At 42.4% G+C, this 21,620-nt stretch overlaps 1 protein-coding gene across 1 annotated transcript; it reads left to right on the top strand.

Moving 5' to 3' along the window:
- Positions 1–41: 41 nt before the first annotated feature.
- On the top strand, positions 42–17,279 carry CRKL (CRK like proto-oncogene, adaptor protein). Its single transcript, XM_013173604.3, has 3 exons — positions 42–867; positions 4,078–4,534; positions 13,312–17,279. Exons 1-3 carry the CDS (start codon positions 554–556, stop codon positions 13,444–13,446), a joined length of 906 nt encoding a protein of 301 aa, XP_013029058.1. The 5' UTR covers positions 42–553; the 3' UTR covers positions 13,447–17,279.
- Positions 17,280–21,620: the final 4,341 nt, after the last annotated feature.

The raw sequence follows: 21,620 nt of genomic DNA, 5'->3' as shown, positions 1-21,620 counted from the left end.
CAGCGCCCGGCGCCGCCGCCATTTTGGTGCTCGGCTCCGTGAGGGGAGGGAACGGAACGGCACCGAGCGCCGGGACGCGGAGCCCACCCCCCAAGCCCCGCTCTCGGCCGGCCGAGCCCTCCCTCCTTCCTTTCCCTTCCCCCGGCCGGTACCGCAGCCAGCCGGCCGCCCTCGCCGCTTTATCCCTTGCCGGCCGCCGCTGCTCTTCGCTACCCGCCCGCCCGGGCCCGCCGCAGGCCTGAGGGAGAGGCGGGAAGGATGCCCCGCACGCCCCGCCGCTGAGGGAGACTCGGGGGCTCTGACCGCCGCCTCCGGCCGGCCCCAGCCCAGCCGCTCCTCGGGGCTTCCTCCTGCCGCATCCCTCCGCTCCTTTCCCCCCCGGGCTTCCTCGCTGCTGGGCCGGGCGCTCGCCTCTTCCTCCTAGCCCCCAGCCCCGCTCCGCCTGCCGGGCCTCCCCGCCCGGCCCTTCCCTTCCCCGGCTCTCCTCCTCCTCCTGGGCCTTCGGGCTCGTCACCTTCCTCCGTCTCTCCCTCACCCTTCCCCGCCCGGAGCCATGTCCTCCGCCGCCCGTTTCGATTCGTCGGACCGCTCCAGCTGGTACGTGGGCCCGGTGTCCCGGGCGGAGGCGCAGACGCGGTTGCAGGGGCAGCGGCACGGCATGTTCCTGGTGCGGGACTCGTCCACCTGCCCCGGGGACTACGTGCTCTCGGTGTCCGAGAACTCCCGGGTTTCCCACTACATCATTAACTCCTTGCCCAACCGCCGCTTTAAGATCGGCGACCAGGAGTTCGACCACCTGCCCGCCCTGCTGGAGTTCTACAAGATCCACTACCTGGACACCACCACCCTCATCGAGCCTGCGCCCAGGTGAGTGCCACCCTCCCGTCGCCACTCCCACCGCCAGCTCTGCTCGTGGTGCTGTGAGGCGGGGGGCTCAGCCCCAGCACCCTAACGCTGGAGGTAGAGCCGTGCTGCACGTAGCAAGGAAGCCTTTCCCTGTGGCCCTCCTTTGGAACCCTTCCTAACAGCGGTCCTCAGCGCTCAGGATCAGGATGACCATTATGGGTTGCTCTTTTGGTCATCATTGTCCAGATGGTTTGTGGGGCCTGGCCTTGCACTTCATGTAGATGGATGCAAAGGTAGTGTGTACATCCCTATCACTGTAATTGCTTTGCGAGAGGGCGTGGTCTTGCTTTGTATCAACCTTCTGGTATTGTCCTGTTTCCACGAAGGTTGAGAAGCTGGTTCAAAAATCTTCCCCTTGGTGATTGAAGTACCAGCCTCTGAGCTTAAGTTGCTCTCTGGCCCTGCATCCACAATGACACGCCTTTGTGATTAGGCTGCTTCACCCTGTTAACTGAGTTTTAAGGCATTCTAGGACAGCGTTTCCCAAGCTTCTAGAGTGACATGCCCCCCAAAAAATGTAAAAACGTGTCTCGGTTTGGTTATGGCACTCTTTGTATCTGCATATACTACACTGAGAATTGCTCTTCTAGGAGGATGGGAAAATGTGACTTGACTATGAGATCATTCTTTGTCCTGAGCCCAACAGGGGACATACCTGCAGCTTGCATCACTAAACAGCTTATTGATAAGTCTAGAACATATTTGTTTTATCTTTGGGGCTTCCTGAATAGAATGAAATGAAAATAAAAGCTAGAAAAATAACATGGTAAAAAAAAAAAAAAGTTCACTTCTAAATTCTGCAGTTTAATTTTTTTTTTTTCAGATTGACAAGTTATTTGGTGGAAAAATAACTTTGAGTTTTATAACCACGCTTTAATCTTGGCATAGTCCAGTTCTTAATCACTGTCAGTAACTTGTCAAAGGTTGACAGTAAGTTGTCAAACTGAATTTTGACCACACATGTGATCAGAAGTCTTCCTGTAAAGGTGGTGGGAGGAATGTGACAAAGCACCAGCTTCAAGAACTCATAAAGCTGCTGAGACATCTTCAGGGTAGTGGTTGTGCTGTAGCTAAAGAAGTGGATAGGTGAAAAATTCACTCACCTTTCACAGGTGCAGGAACACTTAAACGGAGCTGCCCAGGGTTTTGTGCATGTTTAAACTTAAGGATGGTTTGGATGAAAAATGTCAAATCTGCAGCAATTTTTATGCTCACCTCTGTTCTCGGTAACCTGCATACTGCTGTGCCTTTCTGAAAGTAAAAGCTTGTTCTCAGTCGTGTATGGCAATGGCTTTCTGGGCTTTATCAAGACACAAACTTAGCTGATTCCACTTGCTGTCTTGGTGTTTGTGTAGAATCTTGCGTGAAACATTTCGTGAATGTTTTCATGACATCACGAACACGCCACCTCATTTTCAAGGTTTTGATTCAGTACAGCCATTGGTTGTTCTCTCAGCATACAGAGACAGATGGGACCCCAAGCATACTGTGTACTGACACACTTTTTTTTTTTTAAATGTATAAAGCTGCAAATGGGGTTGAATAGGTGTTTTTCCTTCTAGCATGATTTTTGTTCTAAACTTTTTGAAAAATCAATGACATGGTTGGTGGTTTGAATTTCTGTTTAAAGGGAACTTCCTAATGCAAGAGGGAGAATGAGGGGCAGTATTCCCAGATTATTATTTTTAAATTAATGGACTAGATTTAGAATAGGGGTAGACAGGCATTTGTGTCAGCTAGCTGTCATTTTTCTTTAAAAGTGGGCATTTTCAGAGGAGCATCACAGGTACTTGTGAAGGCTGTTGATTCTTTTAATTTCATTAAGCATATATAGTAGGAAGCGATGTTTTTTTGTGGTAGAATTAAGTAGTTTCTTGTATATTGCTGTACACCACCACTTTTAGCTCTAGGGGATGATATTTTAAACTTGTAAGACAGTTGAAACCTGTTTTAAGGTATTTGTTTTTGTATCAATAGCAAGTATCTGCTATGGCCCAATACTGTAAGATTTCTGACAGCTGTTTTGAAAGAAGGTGTATAAAGGTTATGGTGAAAATAGTCTGCAGTAAAAGAGTCTCATTTGATGAACATTCTTATGTTATCACAGAATAAAATGTACTGGACAGATGATGGGCAAAATAATAAGCAATGTGAATAAATTAAAGGTAGTAATGTGGTTAATAAGGCAAAGGAATATTTCTAGATGGCAAGCTTTTTTGCTTCTTACTCTGTTCTTAGCAGTGGGTGATAGTATTTCATGTTTTCTTCTGTGAAGATATCACTGCAGGTTATTAGATTTAAATACCCAGTAAAGATGAGTACTTTGAAGCAGTAATAAGCTTTGTTATAATCTAACAACACTTCGAGAGCTGAAGTTGTAACAATAAGATTAGGGAGATTTGTTCTTCTTTTTGGAAAGTAATATGGAATAGAGTATTATCTCCTAAAAACACAGGATCTGCCTCTCTTTTCTCAAACAAAGCAGTTTTCAGTATTAACAAGACTGACTGTCTCCAAAATCCTACCTATAACCTATAAACAGCAGCTTTCTGGTACAAAGATGCTCTACTGCCTATAGAATCAGAAAGACTTGAGAGTTTATCATATCCTCCTCTTACTTTTTTTCTCTTTTTCCACTATGCTCCCTCAAGTCTGGCACTTAGAGTTACTGAATTCTTGAGGGAAGTGGATGCTGAGGTTAAAAATGTGAATGTGATGAACTGAAGAGGATTAGTTAGCTCTCTGAGTACCCTTCCCCTCCTCACCCCAAGACACCCAAATCTTTTTCATTTACTTTTAAGTATCGTGGCCTCATGTCACTTAAGCTATAGAAATCATTTTATTCTATCCTAACATCTTCAAAACAATCCAAAAAAAAAGTAAACCAATAGATAAGACTTTGCATTATTTCTCCCAATTTTTGCATCCTCAATAGATTTTTATTGGATTTCTGGGGAAAATAACATGGGTATTTAGGTAATTGCTTCAGAGCATGAGTTAAACTTGTTAAACGCTTCCCAGTGTTACCAAGCTAATACTTTTGCTATAAAGGTGAACGTAGGTAGTTCTCCTTCATTTGGTGGTCCTAGCATAAAAGTGGTGGTTGGCTTTGGAAATACAGAACAATAGCTATGGAATAGCTGTTGATAATACCAACTTTTTTAAACTTAGGTATCCAAGTCCACCAACAGGATCTGGATCTGCCCCTATGTCCACTGCAGAAGAAAATTTGGAATATGTACGGACTCTGTATGACTTTCCTGGCAATGATGCTGAGGATCTTCCATTTAAAAAGGGTGAAATACTGGCAATTGTAGAGAAGCCAGAAGAACAGTGGTGGAGTGCCAGAAACAAGGATGGTCGGATTGGGATGATTCCTGTTCCTTATGTAGAAAAGCTAGTCAGATCTCATGGGAAGCATGGGAACAGGAATTCCAACAGCTACGGTATTCCAGAACCTGCCCATGCTTACGCTCAGCCTCAGACCACAAGTCCCCTTCCCTCGGTATCCAGTACACCGGGAGCAGTGATCAATCCTCTGCCGTCAACACAGAATGGACCAGTCTATGCCAAAGCTATCCAAAAGAGAGTACCCTGTGCTTATGACAAGACTGCACTGGCATTAGAGGTAAGTTTATTTTCCTTTTAAGTCCTACAGTTGTTCAATGGTTTTGTAGAATAAGAAAATAAAAATTGTTAGTGGCAAAGTTGGCACGTATGACTTCATGTGGAGTCTGCTCAGCTGCCTCGAGGGACTGAGAAGTTCTGTTAGGTTCTGAAGGAAGATTACAAGAATTGCTTCATCTATACCACTTCCTTTGAGAAAAGTGACTGAGTTATGTCAGAACCTATACTTAATTTACTGTTTTCTTGCCCCTGCAACAGTGCAAATACGCTCAAGACTAGTAGAATGTATACATCCTGCTATGGGAGTAAGTGCTAGGGGGGATGACTGCTTCTCCACCTAATCTTGGGGAAGGAAAGGGGTGTTTAATTGTTGCAGTATTCCAGGTTGAGAACTGGCAGTAGCATCCTTCAGAGAAAGGTAAAGATTGCTTATGAACAGATTTTTATTTTTTTTTGATCCTCAACTGTAGCATGAAGTACACTAGTGTTGAGAGCTCATGTCTGGGCACATCAGAAATACAAACAAGTGGAAGAGTCTTCCGAAGGACTCTAGATCTTTTTTTGAAAATTGGAATTTGAGAAATGGTCTTAAGACCTAAGAGGGGAGGGGAAGGTTGTGTTTATTTATAAGATGAAAGACTGTAGTGTAGCCTCTAACCTTGTGTTGAGCTTTTAATAAGTTCCTGTGCTTGCCAAAACACTTTTTATTTTCATTTTATTAGGGATGTCTTAAAGGTTTTAGAACTTTATTCTTTAAATGGCAAAGAATTCATGTTACAATTATAATTAAATTAGCATAAATGATGGAATGAAAGAAGTTTTTAAATCTATATCTAGAATACAGACACTCTTACTTGTATGCTTTGACTATACTGAAAGCTAGCTAACTCATGCTTCAGAAATGTCTCACCTGGAAGCATTGCTATTGGTTGTTATTCTGAGTGATGAAATTTGAATGTGGTAAAATACTTCAAGGAGCAAATGAAAGGAAACAAGCAAAGGAAGCAACAGCATTTTAGCAAGTAAAATAGTGGTTTTAAAAATACTTTTGAACTTTGCCTGTTGCTCTTGCTCAGTTAGTTTGCAAGTTGAAGCTGTTAGCTATAGCTGATACTTAGACTAAGGTTTTATGAATAATTGGAAGTCGCTAATAAAAGTTACCTTAAGGCTTTTTCCTCTTGTAAAATTTCTACAGGTGATTACTCTCAGAGTGTTAGAAATTAAATATGTATCACTGGATTTTCCTTAAGTTTTAGGAAAGCTAGTTGCTTGTTATTCATGAACAGGGTGTGAAAATTATCATAGGAAGAAATGTAAATTCACTGCCAGCTGTACCGTACAGTAGATTCCTGCCAAAACTATTCATGCTTCTGAAAACAGCGCAAGGCAAGCAATTGATGTTGTTGTTATCAGGGTGTCGTGGAATTACTTCAGGGAGCTTGCTTTGCTGCAGGGTAGCAGAACGGCTTGGAAGGATGGCTCTCAAATAGATTTTTCTGATTTGCTGTTTAGTGACCTAGTTAATTCTATCATTTTAGCTGCCAGAATATAGTGGTAGGATTAATTTTCTGACCAACATATAGGTCAGAGTTCTTTGGAACCTTCAAGTTGCTGAAATTTTGTTTGAAATATTCTTCTGTTCCACTGAGCTCCAATTGCTTATGGCTTCATGTCTTTGTGTCTCCCACCCCTGGTATATTTTGTCTTCCTATGCAGTCTATTTTTTCACAGGTTCACCTTAGTCACACTGTGGCTTCTCAAGAGGCTTCAGAAGTAGAATTCTGGGAATTGATCTACATTTTCATTAAAATTGGTGGTTACAGCTTCTCCTTCCATGCACAGGGAACATTAACAACCTCATTATAGCAACATTTTTGTCATGTGTACTATCCTTAAAGAAAATTCCAGCTTCTTTTCATTATCTTCCTTCAGCTTGCCTAACACCTGCTGGGCTCTGATGTATTAATCCCAACCTTGTCAGGGCTTTGCTTGTCACTAAATAATCTGAACCACTCGAGGTCATAGTTCAACATTCTTGAAAATAATAGGGTTCGTTTAGACTAGAAGCTTCTGTTTGGTAAGAGCGCAGAAGGCAGCTAATGGTAGGGAAAGGATGGGTTATGAGGGCGTTTGGGGGAAGAAAGCTAATGGTGTTCTTTCAGAGTAATAGTATTGTACAGTGTTCTGCCTTAGTACAGGTGTATTCTCAATCAGGGTTCAGCTTGTACTGATAATTGTTCCTATAATTGTACAGCTACTGATTGTGTGTAATCTCATTTAAACTGATAAAAGTATGAAAGCAAAATACCTGCTTGCTGGCTGGAGCTTTATGTGATCAGCACGCAGACACTACTTACAAGAACCAGAACGCCATCAGGAGTAAATACAGCTATTGAGTGGTAACCTGCTCAGCTCCTTTTAAGTGCAGGGATGTCATTTTGCAGGGTTCAGCTTGAAAATGGGACAAGCTGTCTGCTTTCAGGTCCAGTTTGTCTGTTGCACACTATTGTTTACCTAAGCTGTCAGAGATGATAAATATTCATAGACTGTTACTAAGAAGAAACCTGGTTTTAAGGAAAGTAATTACATTTTTCATGTGAGAAATGTTTTTTTTTTAAAAAACTTGTAAAATGAATATTCTAGTGAAAATCCTTGTCAAGATCTAGTTGGTTGGATAATGATGGAGTGCTTAACTTTGAAGTAGTATTTAAAGTGTGACAGTTTAAGGGCAAGAAAGTTTGAGAGTGTCTGCAATACATTTCCTGTAAGGATACTAGGTAGGTAGCGTGGCATTTGGTACAACTTGGACTTTACTGGGCTAAAATTGCTCAGCATTCATATTTATGTTCCTGGAGTGACTAACATCCAAATGGGGATTTGGTCCTGTTGCATTATATGCTCTATTTTTATTCTTTAAAATAAGACATTAGCAATCTGCTTTACAAGCTAAAATACCAATTTTAGGTATTGCTGTTATCCCCGAACGTACAGTTACTGTGCATATAGTTTTGTGCATTCCACTGCCGCAGTGAACAATTAGTAAAGCCTACAATAAGTTTATTGTATGTCAAAGATTCACATATTACTGTGGTCAGTTCAGTTAATTACATTGGCGGTTCAGATTTAATGCTTTTTAGCGAGATGATTGACGTCTGCAGTTTCTCACTGCAGCTTTACTAATTTTGATTACTACTGTGTGTAGTGTTTTCAAGAATACTGCGCGCGCACACAAAAAAAAAGCATCAGCCCAGATCTGTTCCTCTAGTTGTATGCTTTCAGCCAAGAGGCAGTTTCCTTCCTTTCTGGTGTTCTAGAGGAAGAAATACGAAGGACAGGGATGCAGTGTCCTGCGTTTATGGGAACTAGAACTCTACGTTACGGGACTGTGTACTGCTCCTCTTCACCCCTGATTTTCCGTGGGAAAATGAGGAGGACAGCCCTGTGTTCAAAGGTTACACAAACCAGCACTGCACGGCGACGTGTTCTGTAAGAGCAGGGACTGTTGGCACTGTTGCTGAGGTACAGAACAGCAAAGTCTACCTTAGAGTTTCTCAGCATTAATAACATGGAGTTCTACAGCCAGCCTGCTAATGACAGCATGCTAATGAAGCCTCATCTGAAACCCGCCTATGCAGTGCCCAGCAGCCTAAGACCTGCTGCATTTTACCTTAAAAAGGAGTTTATCTGTTGGTATTTGGGCTTTTTGCTTGGATCCAATAAGCTGATTAATTGCTAATATCTACACAACAGAGTTCTTCATGCCTAGCCTGGTCAGTAGGTAAACTAATGGTAGGTAATTCCCTTAAAAACTGGTGAGCTGTTTGAAGGTTGGCTCAGGTTGTGAACTACAAATTCCCTTATAAAATGGAGTGGAATGACTTAAGGATGTTTTAAATACGCCATGTGTTTAAATAATGGTTCTTAAATATATTGCAAGCATTGTAGTATTGCAGACCATTTTGAAGGCAGTGGTAGTTCTAGAGTTCACATCCAAATCTGAAATGACAGTGTTAGGGAATCTTAAGGTTTTCTATATACAGAGCTTCATTATATTTTTATAGCTTTTTTTTGTAAGTGATTTTTTTTCCCCAGACCTGTGCCAACATTATAGTGTTAAGTAGCTTATTTGTGTGTGACATATCAAACACATAGATGTATCCATTTGCTATCAGAGAGTTAATGTTTCACTGAAATGTTTTGGTGAAATAAATACCTGTTCCCCACAGTTATATAACTGACATAATGTGTCTCTTGAGCTTGTTGCAATTAGGTTACAGTTAACTTTCTTCTCTTTAAAGTAGAGTTGAGACAAGTAGGGCAAGATGTGCTAGTAGTAGAACTTTCTTAATTAGGAAATTAGGTTGCTATTTTCACTAGGCAACAAGCATTGTGCTTTTCTTAAGTCAAGGAAATTCACTATTGCTGTTTTAAACATTAAAATGCATCTGACAAAATAAATATTTGGCTTTAACTACACAAGTATAGGTTCTAGGTTTTAAGTGTTGATCACAGAGCTTTAGCTCGGTGAACCATTGAATTGAAAGTGATGTTGGTGGCAGGATTTGTGTATCTGCTGATACACAGAAACTTTTCAGTACGCTACCTTTCAAAACGCAACTGCCAATTACATTGGAGGCTGTGTGCATTCTTAGCCTTTGGGGCATCCTTTTCCAGTCCGAATTCTTTATCATTCCCATCAGTTCAACAGTCAGTGCCTTGCAATTTAACCCGTGTTCACCCTCAGAACCGTTTGCAGAGTTTATTTTCAGATGAAACTGAAAGTGATGGGGATAATCTAGACAAGTTCCTGTGCTAAAATGAGATTTAGTGTGGCTCAAGAGTGACTGTTTACGGGAGTTCTGAGCTCTCTGGATTCTGGACTGTCATGCAAGCATGCTTAGCAGATGGGGACAGGCTATCATGATTTAATGAAAACTGCACCTTGTTGTGGTGCTCTAACCCCAGCTCTGGCAATTGTCCTAGCTCTACTTGAGGTACACACTGCGGCACTCTTCCTAGGTGAGGCTAGGTTAATTGTATCTGGGGTTTCAACACTTCTACACTGCCCTTCTACCTGCTCTCACATCTCAAGAATGGTCAAAGGTCTTTCCTCGGGTCAGAATGACTTTTAAGGCATCAGCTGTTATTGTTCTGGCACACAGCATCAAGATCAGGGCAATAAACGCATGCTATCAGCCATTTGGTTTCTAGAATCTTCTAATACCTAGAGCACCAGCTCCTTGAAAGTATCGCTTCATTCTCCTTGGAGTGCAACTGAATTCTGCCTCTTTTGGTTAGTTTTATACATTTTGGGGGACAGTGGGTTATCAGGTAACTTCTTTGATGTAATATCTCTAAAACATGCTGAATTAATGGATTGTGTGACTCAAATGGCATGCAGGAACCTTGTGCAGTGTATGAATCAGCTTCAGGTAGAAGACAGGTACAGAAGAGTCTGGAGTGAATGAAGTAACCTTTCTGACTGGCATGTTCCACAACTTGCATTTCCCTGGGGCTTTGAATTCGTGCTGTAACAGGGATGTAATGAAAGGATGCTATCTAAAATACGCTTTGATTTTATCATTTGGGTGGAACGAAATGGCTGCATTTCAGAAGTATTACTCACTTCAGTAGGTGCTACTTCCATCTAGTGATGCTGGCATGCTTTGCAGGTGAGTTACTTGTCTGAGAGATGCTGAGACTAAGGAAGCGTTATCCTAATTTATAGATAAGGGCCCATGAGCTGTCCAGAATCATACAGGAAGCTTGTGGCAGAAATGAGAATAGAATCAGGTCTCCTGACTCTGTCCTGTGCCTAATCATAAGACAATCCTTCTGACTAGCCCAAAATATTCTCTGAAAACAATAGCATGTTAAATAATTTTAGTGGGAGATCACACCCCAGCTGACAGGCTTTAAAGAGAATTTACCAAATACTGCTTTCAGTTAATACTTGGGAAGGATATCCAGAGAGACTACTTGACCAGATTCTAAAGATGCTCTCAAAAAGGGTCTTTATGAAATCCAAGCATGATTCTATCATGACATCAAGATTCCTTCCCCAAAAATCTTGTTTCAGGATGCTATTTCATTTAATTTTCTCAAGGCAACTGCATTTTGTGTAAGTAATATAGCACAAGGGGATATTTGGCAGCTTTCCTTTAAAAAAAAGAGATCTGTTTATTGCAAATCACTCTACTATTCAAGTCCTTGGTATACAAGAATGTTTTCTGAGAAGCTTTTCTCACCTACCACTCTTTAACAGCAGCTACTGATTTGTAGCAGCTTTACCTGCCCAGCAGTCTAAAAAACACTTTGCGTTGTTAGTCTACGGCGTTTCTTTTGCAAGGTGATACTTATATTGTCATTTTATGTTATTTTTTTGCCCAGCTGAAGTAAGACTTCCAACCTATTCAAGCTGTAGAAATCAGAATCAAACTGAAGGATGTTTTTCTAGAGCTTCTGAATTAATTTTGGATTGATCTCTACAGCATATGTCCAGAATTAAGTTGTCAGACAAAAAAAAGTCCATGTGTTTGATTCTGTGTACTACTGATTACCCCTCCTCATCCCAGGAATAAGACTGAAGTGTTTCCAAATGGATTGTTTGTGTGGTGTGGGGCAAATGCAGTTTCCTATTGGGTTTTAACTGTTGCGGTGTCAGATGTGCCTTCATGATTTTGAGTCTAAAACCTGGAACTCGACTCTGTCTTCGAGGGTTATTTTAAATCTAGCAGTGCAACAGTGACTATTTATAGATGTTATCAGCCTTTTCCTAAAGAGACTTTTGTTAGGTTCCTGTTTGAATCATCTCGTTACTATTTAAAGCTTTCTCTAGACTTTCCATATAATGGGAAGTCAGACAAATTGTGCTTTTTATCAAAAAAACACAAAGCATGCTGCAGTAGTCCACCAAGAGAGGAACGCCAGTCAAATTAATGCTATCTGTGTGTGCTAAATGAACTGGGCAGTGTATAACTACTCAGTAGGATATGCCGGCTTCATGTTTGAATTTATGAGCAGCATGCATAAAGTTGACAGTTTAAGAGAGTCTCAGTTATATCCCAAAACTGCATGGGGATCAGAGGACTTCCTCCTCTCTTGAAAGCACAGGATTAAAGTTGTCTCAAGCGTGAGTCTTGAACTTCCAGATGGGAAACGGGAGGGGGAAAGCTCTAAGTAGCGAGAAACGTGGGGTGAGGGAGGATTTGGGGCGGGAACAGAATCCACATTTTGAGTAAATGTCCAATTTCATTCTAATACACATCAAGCATAAATATCTGGAAAGAGTTTCAACGTTTGAGAAATTTTATTTTAAGAGATGTAACACTGAGTGAAAGAGTTTATGGTTGTATCTTAAGCTGCACTCAAGGTTTCTGAATGCTTCAGAGTGGTCATCAAAAATATCTACTGAAGTAATGGTAACTGGTTTAAACAGTTACCAAGGCTTTGGATCATCTGGTGATGTGTTTTCTGCAAGATATTTCGTAAACTCAGCTTTTTTCCTTTTTGGAAAACATAGACATCTTATCTGAAACTTTTTAATCTAAGGTCCTTTGCCGAGGCCCTTGAACTATCTGCATCAGTTGTAAATGTTAATGCTATTTAGATAGCGTGGACAAGTTGTTATATATACACTATGTCAAGAATAAAATCCATTTTTTCCTTCAAGATCAAAGCTAGTTTCCTTTTGGATTTTGCAGAAGTAGTTTGGTAATCTGAAACCCAGCTGCAAATTGCTTGGACCTCATTTGGGGAGGAAGCTTATGAACTGCTGGCCGTTAGTCATAGGCAGGTTCTACCTTTTGTGAAGTTAGTTATTAGCTGCTAATGTCACTTTTCTAATATTTACTATAGTTACCACATAGATGCAATTAAGTAAACAGGAAGGGAGGTGTAGTTCAAGAGCTGCTGCAACAGGCCATGGGTTCAGCCACTCTGAAGTGTTTGAGGGAGAAATGACTGTTTAGTCAGTCTCGAAGGCTGTTTGTCATGTTGGATATTTTGCTTTGTAAATTATCCTAATTCAGGTTAAATACAGGCACTGAGCAGTGATAAAGTAAAATTTATAATTTGGGCTGATGTTTTTTTTTTTGTGTGTGTTATAGCTTTTCTGTTCTTTCACTACCAAATAGAAGAAAAAGTTATGATAGGAAAGGCCTGACGCGTTGTTGTTCCTGTTCTAAATTCTTTGATGGGAAGTGGAGGTGAAAGCAACAGATAAAGCTACTGTCTGTATATCTAATGCTTATTAAAAAACATTTGAGAAGTGTATCATTGTTTTAGAAAACTACACAAGTTTCTTAGGCTGTGGTAGTCAGTAGTAGAACTTCATGTAGTGGTTTCTCTGCCACAGGAATCATTCTTTGAAAAGCTAAGTTTTCTTTGAAATAAGCATGCTAATGCTAAACCCAGTGAGGGCTGTGCTATTTTGAATGGATGTTGTATCTCATTATTTATGGTAGCTTTAGTGATGTCAGTTTACGTCTAAGCTAAATATATGGCTGCATGAAGTAAGCTTTCCTACAGGAAAAGGCGTGGTTCAGTAATTTATTGCAATACGTAAGTATATCATTAGTTCAAATTTTTAAAGCAAATGCAGACATCACGTTTAGCAATGGTGTCTGTTTTAGTTGAGTAAAAGTAACTTTTCTTTCCCTTTGAAGCTTATGTCAATTTTCTTTTTAAATGATGGGGTTGTATTTATTGTTCTTCATTTGATTTGTATATGAGGTAAGATTCTCATGTGTGATAACTTTTTTTTTTTTAATTCTGCAGGTTGGAGATATTGTGAAGGTTACAAGGATGAATATAAACGGTCAGTGGGAAGGAGAAGTCAACGGTCGAAAAGGGCTTTTCCCATTCACGCATGTCAAAATATTCGACCCTCAAAACCCAGATGAGAATGAATGATTCCCTCTACCCGACTTACACTGCTGCTTCATTTTCCTGGCTATCATTAGCATTGTTTGAGGTGGAATGACTAAATGGCACATTGCTAGCATTGCCCGTTTTCCAGCTTGCTGCAGTTTGACAGTTCTTTTAATATACATTTGGAATACATACAACCGAAGTCACTGCCTGACCTTCATGCCGTAGTTGCATCAACCAGAATTTGGTTTCACTTTTAAAACTGTATTGGGCCGTAAGCTGGAGAAGACTGAACCGTAAGGTGTACGGCAGACAAGTATGGGAAGAAAACCTTTCTTAAGACTTCCACGGACTTGTTCTGGCCTGCTTAGTAGGAAGAGCCCTAACCTTAGATCAAACATGCAACTCATGTGTTACTGTCCAACAAAAAGCAACAACAAAAATGCAATTTTAGGACTGAAGAAGACTTAGTTTTAAGTGAACCTGTCCTAAGGTAGTACATTTATGATGATGGTCTCTTTAAAGGACAATAATTGAAGCTATGTATTCTAAGCAGTTGTATTAGAAACTGCTCGTTTCTGTTAACTCTTGAGCTTGTTGTTGACCTTCTTGAAACAGTGTGTGTTAAATACAGATAACCATTGATTGAGCTGCATTGAAGCTGAGGCATTTATTTATAAGGAAATTTAGGAGGGGTTAATACTCGTAACTCATTTTTGACATACTTAACGCATTTCTGTTGATTTTGCAAGCACTAACTGTAGTAAGTGAGCTTTAAAGGGAAACACTTTGGCCTGGTCTACGTACAGCTCTTCTGTGTTGAAAGTCTGGTTTACTGCCACAGCAGTGCTTGTCACCAAGCTGTTACTTGGTAGACAGAGAAGTCAGATCACCACAGCATGGAGAAGTACAAAAAGACCAGGACAGAAGAACCTGGTAAATACTGATGGAATCCTCTTATTTAAGCGTAAACCTTTTATACCCATTTCTCTGCAGGTTCCCTTATCACTCCAGAGTTCCCTAGCTAAGCCAGCCCCAGCTCGCTAAGACTCCTTGAACACAGTACCTTTTTTTCCAGGGTGTCTCCGCGTTACTGTGCTTCTTTTCCCAAACTGCTTTCTTCTTTCTTTTGGGCCTGTTTTTTTTTTCTCCCCTCACTCCCTTGTATCACAGACCCTCTGCATGCTACAATTTTTACCCCCTCCACATGAGTTGGCTCTGGCTTATATATGCCCCAGATCCCTCCCACTCCCAGCATCCTCTAGAAAATGGTTAATCGGAGTCAGCTGCCTGGGGTTCCCTGTCAGATAAGTGAATGCTCAGGCTGGAGGAGGCCACAAAGGTGTCTTTTATCAGTATAGCTTTTTTCCCCTTTTCTGTACATAAGCTGTACTATTGTACCTAAAGTAGGGATCTACGTGGCTGTAGCTATGTGAGTATAATTAATGCCATGCAGGGTAAGTCCTTAGCCCGTTTACAGGATATGAAAGCTTAGGTACAGTGCTATCTTCTACCTTCTTCTTTAAATGTGTTTTCTAGGTGAACTGGAATGCTCTTTTAAAAATAATGCCGAATTAACAGAATAACGTGTCTGCAAAGACTGTAACTATGAAACCTCCCTTTTCAGACAGCCTGCATAAAGAAAAATGCCTGCTGCAGAAAGCCAGGAATATCTGACAGGAAAACAGCAGTGCTACAATACATTCATTTTTCAACTTGTGAAGGCTGTCAGTTGTAGCAAAATGAGAAACTTCAGACACCTGCAGAACTGTACCACTTCTTACAAGTGTTAAATTATATGGAAGTTGTCATCTTAAGTTCCAGCATGTTTTCTTGTTGATTTGTGTCACTTTTTCCTAGGAAAAGAATGTTGTTCTCCCTCCTGTGAAAGTGCCGTGATACCCTTAAATGGAGGGCACTGAAGAAATGCGAAAATGGCATTTACAAGAGATGTAAAATGCTGTGGTTGTTTTTAAGAAACTCGGTTCATCTGTTAGTTATTTTCTGTAGTATTAATCAAGTGGCTGACAGTCTAGAAGTTCTTGTAGAGCATTTTACTACCAAATTAACTGTGAAGTAGCGTAGCATTGACTGAAGTGTTCGGTGCTGAAAGAATTTCTTGACAATAGGCGCTGACAGGTTGTCTTGCAAAGAAAAGCTATGCAGCTCTCTTAACTAAAGGAGGTTGTGATTCTTCTGTGCCCCAACTCCACCTGAAGTTTACTACATAGATTGTACTACTGAAAGTCATCGTGTGAATACAGAAACTGCACTAGACTCAGTCTGCTGCAGAGAAAGCTTATTTCAGACCTGACCTAGTTGCAGGTAGCTCTTCAGAAAACTGGTTGTAGAATTCTTCCTTTGCATGTTAAAGTCCGTAAATAAATACTGTGAGATTTGAGATCTTGAACACAGCTTGTAACCTGGATTTTGTCACTAAGTGTCTTGACTCATCTCCTCATTGAATAAGGTATACACTTTGAACACAAGCATTGTTTTAGGTTAAATTATGTTCTGATACTGCAGAAAAGCAAACTATTTTCCTTCAAAACTATGCAAAATTTGTGTGCAGTGGCATCTGATGCAAAGACAAGAGTTCGTACATTTCTGTGAACCTGGTTTTGGGCCCCAGACGAACAGTATTTCTCGCAGTAGCAGCGGTATGGATCGGTGATGTTCAATGCGGTTTAAATGTAGCATACTGACCAGCCTAAGCTGATTGTAAACTCGCTTCAAAATGTCTTTGCCATTTTACTATAAGATGAATATTTTCATATAAAGACTGCATTTGATCAGTTTGTGTTTTTCTTTGAAGGACTCTTTTGATTCTCAATCGCTTGTTGCTTGCTTACATGTGTGCTGTCTGTTGCTTTATGAAGCCTCCTCAATTCGAGTGCTAACCTATCCGTGTAGATGTTCCCTGGGGGCGTCAGGTATTCGTACTATGGAGCATGAGAGTCTGCAAGTGACGGCTTCGATCTATGCACCATTAAAATCGTTCATGCTTTTGAACTAGCAGCTGGTTTAATCACCAGGTGCCACACTAGTTAACTATCATGAAAGGCTTACTGTTTGACTTCCTCCTGTTGTGTATGTGTGTATATAGACATTGGAGCCTCTGACCAGTCTGAAAGTTTAAATGAAAACTGTTTTAATCAGTGTCCATCACTGGATAAGCGCTAATTTAATTCATGATTGTTTACAAATTGAGAAGAATAAACAAAAGGGAATATCCTGTCTGGGTTGGGGCTCTGAAGAGCCTGAGCATTATTTTTGTAAAGGGAAATACAGCATTCTTTGTGCCATTTCATGTGCCTGTAAAGTAATTTTTTAATATTATATTAACATCCTGGGAACAAGTGGGCTGCCTTTTGTTTTCTAGTCAAGTTTTCAAGCATATTTCTCAATACCTGCATTTGAAAGTGAGACCTGCCTAATAGACTGCCTTTTGGGACCAGTGAAAGCATTCTTGTATAGTTGTCATTTTCTGTTCTGTTAAATGAAAATGTTTTTTGAGACAAGGATACAATTATTGCAGTGGGAAAGGTGGCCTTGTATTCGAGACAGTCTTCACTGTGTAAACTTTAAAACACAATATGTAACTTAAAGACCATGAACTTCAGGCAATAATATTAAAGTGTAAGCTTTTAAAGTTTATTTTGGGGATCATAGCTTGTTTTATTTTTTGTGCTATAAAATTAACAGTATTAAATGAATTATATTCTTAGAATATATGGAGTGTCTTTTCTTAAGATTAGTGCCTTTTAATTTCTTACTCCACTTATTTCATAGAACTGGTCCCAACATCAAGCCACTGTTTTTTTTCCAGTGCCCTGTTTGTACAGTCTAAATAAAACTTGCCTCAACTTACAGTATCACTTGTTGTCTTTAGTCTTAAACCCTTGGTGATATTGGCAGAGTATTTTAAGTTCTTACTGTGTCAGTATTATGGCCTGTTCCATGGGTAAATCTGTGCCAGCTGAAATTTTCCCGAGTCAAAGCAACAGGTAAGCAGGAGAAAATACTGATGCTGAGTGAATGATGCCGTCATGCTCCATCCTTGTACGTGTTCTCCAACTGTTCTGCTGTGCTCTGGAAGCTCAACTGACAAAGATGCAGCTCCGGTAACGCCGATTATCGCTGTTTCCTTCCCCCTCGCACCTGACACCAGCGCTCTTCCTGTCACTACATTTAACTTTTCTTTCGTAGAGGCTTTTAAAAGTTTGTGTAGAAACTATGACCTCCTTTCACTGTGATAATTATCTTGACTGTGCCTGTAAGAATGATTTAGGCATTTGCTTCGAATTTAGCTTATTTTTTTAGTATTTAAGGCCTGACAGGGTGCAGGTAGGGACAAGTGAAGCAGGTGCCATGCTAGCCCCTGTTGAAGCTGTCGGCATAAGGTGTTACAGATACCTGCTTTTGTAAATCAAGATCAATTGCCTTTTTACAGTCAATCCAGATCAAGAATAGAGGGGACGATAACTTCTTTTTAATATTTGAGATCATTCAGGCAAATAATTCACAATGTGTTGAAACTTGAAGTGAGCTTACACAGGATTAAAAAAGCAGAACTTCAAACACAAATGCTGTAAGGGAGAAGTCTTAAAAGCTTGCGTTGTTTCCCTGGCCTCTTTGTGGGTATGTTCTCACTGCAATGAAGCCTAGTGGGTGTGTTCTCTGCAGTACAGATTTCTATAATATTTTAATAAATGTTATAGCCAACTTTGTATAGCGTAGTAGTAAATATTCATATTTGGCAAGTTACATTTTTTCAGGAAAAAAAAAAACTATCTCAAATACTCGAGCACAAGGAAAGTGGATACAGGCAGCCTGAGAACTGCTTCAACTTATTTTGTATACCTTTCTAGCAAAAACTGGAAGTGCTTAGCTGCTTACTGCAGCTGCTTCTCAGGACATCATAAATAGCTCTTGCCTCACTATTTATGTAGCAAAACCAAGGCCCCTGCTTTACCAGCAACCTGCTTCCTACAGCCTGAATTACGACCACGTGTGCAGAAGCAGCACCGTTCCTGGCTACGGTAAGAGGTGTGCAATGCACATGGAGGCAGTTGCTGCCCACCCTCTGAGGAAGGGGGGGGGGCTGCCCGCACCAACCAGCCCAGACAGGGCCTGCCCTGGTTTTTGTTCCAGTAAAATAGGGCTTCTCTGACACTAACCTGAAGTGTCCACACCCCCTGTTATCAGGCAGTGGGAGATGAAGTGCTTTCAGAGCCAGAAGACTTGGGAAGTTTAATAACACCTATGATCTAAACAGAAGAACTTAGTATTTGTCTCAAAATGCATCAGGTGTTGGTATAAAGCTGCACTACACAGGGGTATGAGGCCACAGGACTCTGCATGTCCTTGTTTCGTCGTGCGCTTAGAAATAACCTCCTCCTACCACTTGAGCTGGGAGGGGGGTGCTTTACCTTGGTAATGTTAATTATGAGAAGGGACGCATTACGCATTACGCAGTCTGAGCAAGCTGCAGCAACAAGGGTGCAAGGGACTGTCATTTGTCTACATTTTAAAAGGCAGCTTGCTTCCTCGCAGCCCTTGCCCCAAGTGCCAGCAGCACCAGCTTGCCCCCGCCTCCACCTGCCTTCCCTTCCTGCCACCAGGCTGACCCTGTGTGGGGTCCACAGCTCTCACTGCCTGCGCTCAGGGCTCGGGGTTTGTACCAGGAGCACCCATCTCTGCAGCTGCCCCCAGCTTCAGGAACAGCCAGGGTTACTCAGCGGAACATCAAAGGTAACAAGAAACAAGCAACAACTCAAACTGGGTTTAGTTGTGGCTTACCTGCACGCAGACCTTCACTTATTTAAATCTGAGCTAGTTGGGCTAGGTCAGGCCAAACAGCAGGCAGCATAAGCCTAGGTGCAAGCGAGGTAGAAGGAGCTGGTTTGTCACCTTCATTTAAATTAAAGGTTTTCTTTCTAAACCAGTGCAATAGAAAACACCCCTTTAGTTTCAACCAGCTGTATGCCTGCTTCAACTTACAGCAGTAGCAAGTATGCCTAAATATACTAAAATAAAATGCTGTCACAACAAATGAACAAGTTTCCTTGTAACTTTTTTTACATGGTTTACAATAACCGGTGTGACTTGTGCACGCAGGAAAGCTCTTCAGGTCTCTGCCAACAGTGATGGCTCACCTTAGAGCAGCTGTAGTGTTTTCTGCCCCCGTGTCCTCTGCCCTTTTGTAGAGAGCGTATCAGCTGCTCTTGTAGCAGCTGTTGGACCACAAGCCACAGCTCAGTGTATTAAGGTAAAGCAGTTCCAATTTCAGGTTACCTTAATACCGCGAGCTGCAAACGGTGACAGTCACTATGCAAACAGCTGAGCCCTCCTGCAGCAGGACTGCGAGCCCACAAGGGTCAGGCAGGCAGCAGGGAAAGAAACCATCACAGCTGTCCCAGAGTGAGCCTCCTGCTCTGAAATTTGAGCCCTACGAGCTTGCCTGCAAGCAGAAGTTGCATCCATTATTGTAACTTGTTAACGGGACCATTGCGTGCCCGGCCTGAATCTGGTCAGCACCGCGATGCTCCAGCTGGACCACCCTCCGCGGCAGCAGCTGGGGACCCCGGCGCTGTGACTCAGGCCCAGTTCTGCTTTGTGGGGTCCCCAGACGGGCACCACCTGCAGGAGCCAGCAGCTGAGCTCCTGCCGCTGCTCAGCGGCGTGGTGACTGCTCACCGGGAACCCAGCGGCCCCTCGCACTGGACGCAGCCTCACCTGCGGAAGGTGCCACCCGCACTGTTCCTGAGGCAGGCCGGGGTGAGCGAGAGGCGACAGGGACTTAACGCGGCGCTCTCCTCAGATAACCTTCCCAGCACCTGCTCGCTTCATTCCGGGCATTTTGTAACCAGAACCCTCCCAGCACAAGTTATTAGTCTAGCCTGCCGCTGGCACACCAGACAATCGGGAGCAGGGCTAAATCCAGGCTATCCACAGGGACCCAGCTCCTGCTTTGTTCATCCTGCCTGGTCCAACAAGGGCAGCTCAAAGTCAGCGCTGAAAAATCCGTCACTTGTAATCTTGTATTTGCTCTAGAACTTAAGCACTAAAGCACATGAGGAAGCGTGGATCTCAGTGACTGTCAACAGCCCTCTCGTGTTCTCTGTTTCCCAGTCTGGCTCTCTAAGAAATCCCCTTCAGGCCCTGGGGCAGGAAGGGCTCTCGCTCAGATGAGGGGGGATGTGGGGGCTGCTATGCCTGCCCCTGGCTGCCTCTGCCACCTGCTCTGGCACCAGAGATGGGGGCTGACTCGGGGAGCAGTGAGTCGGACGCAGGGGCACTACTTGGAAAAGACAGAAGGGACTGACATAAGTGAACATCAGGGGCCGGTTGGAAACTCTTGGCACTCCTCTTATTCCTTCTGCCCACTGCCCTGCAGCAGCCAAGCCGGACCATGAGACCCCCGGCGTGCTCCTGACAAGAAGTGACAATCCCAGCTGGGTCCTAGAGTGCACTGTCACCATCCCTAACTTGTCATTAAAAACATACAAACCAAACTTGCCCGTTGCTCATTACGGTGAAGCACCCCTGATCATTTACAAGCCTTTGTGTGCCTAGACTCCAGCCCCAGAGCGTGTTGGTTTTTTTTTTACAATACTTTATGTTACTGTACTGATTTGATCTGAATTAGGAGTAAGTTCAGGGCAGGGGACTCTCACTGGGACTTTTATTTGCTGAATCTATTTCTGAAATCTTGGATTGTCTTTTTTTTGCCCTGATCTTGTGACCAGTGTTATCATTAATCGACTGACCTTGCAGAGGAACAGCTTTTCTCTTCCCAGGTAAGGCAGCTGACGAACAGTGGGAACCGGCTCCTAGTTGGCAGCACCGACAGGTACGCACACGAGGCTGGCTTCCTGCCGGGCCTCCAGCCTAACGCAGGCATGGCACAAAGGCGGTGTCATCCATCTCACTAGGCCTTCTTAAGGGAAGAAAGAGCCATATCCTTCAAAGAACGAATACCTCCCTCCACCCTGACTAGCTGCAATAGCTGTGAGTACTCAGCACTTTGGAGAACCAGCTCCAAAATTAACAAAGAGAATTTCCCTGCATGAAATAACACCTTGGACACGTGACACCTTGGGCTGAGGGGTTGGCCACTGAAAGGCTCAAATCAGCTCAGGTTTGGGATTCCGCTGAACAGGGTAACACAGGGCTGAGCAACACACGCAGTGTTATTGGCACTGTCAGAAACT

This window comes from Anser cygnoides, chromosome 17 (assembly GCF_040182565.1).
Source record: "Anser cygnoides isolate HZ-2024a breed goose chromosome 17, Taihu_goose_T2T_genome, whole genome shotgun sequence".
Taxonomy (NCBI): domain Eukaryota; kingdom Metazoa; phylum Chordata; class Aves; order Anseriformes; family Anatidae; genus Anser; species Anser cygnoides.
Note: the sequence above shows the minus strand (reverse complement) of the source record. Positions and strands in the feature narration are given on the sequence as shown.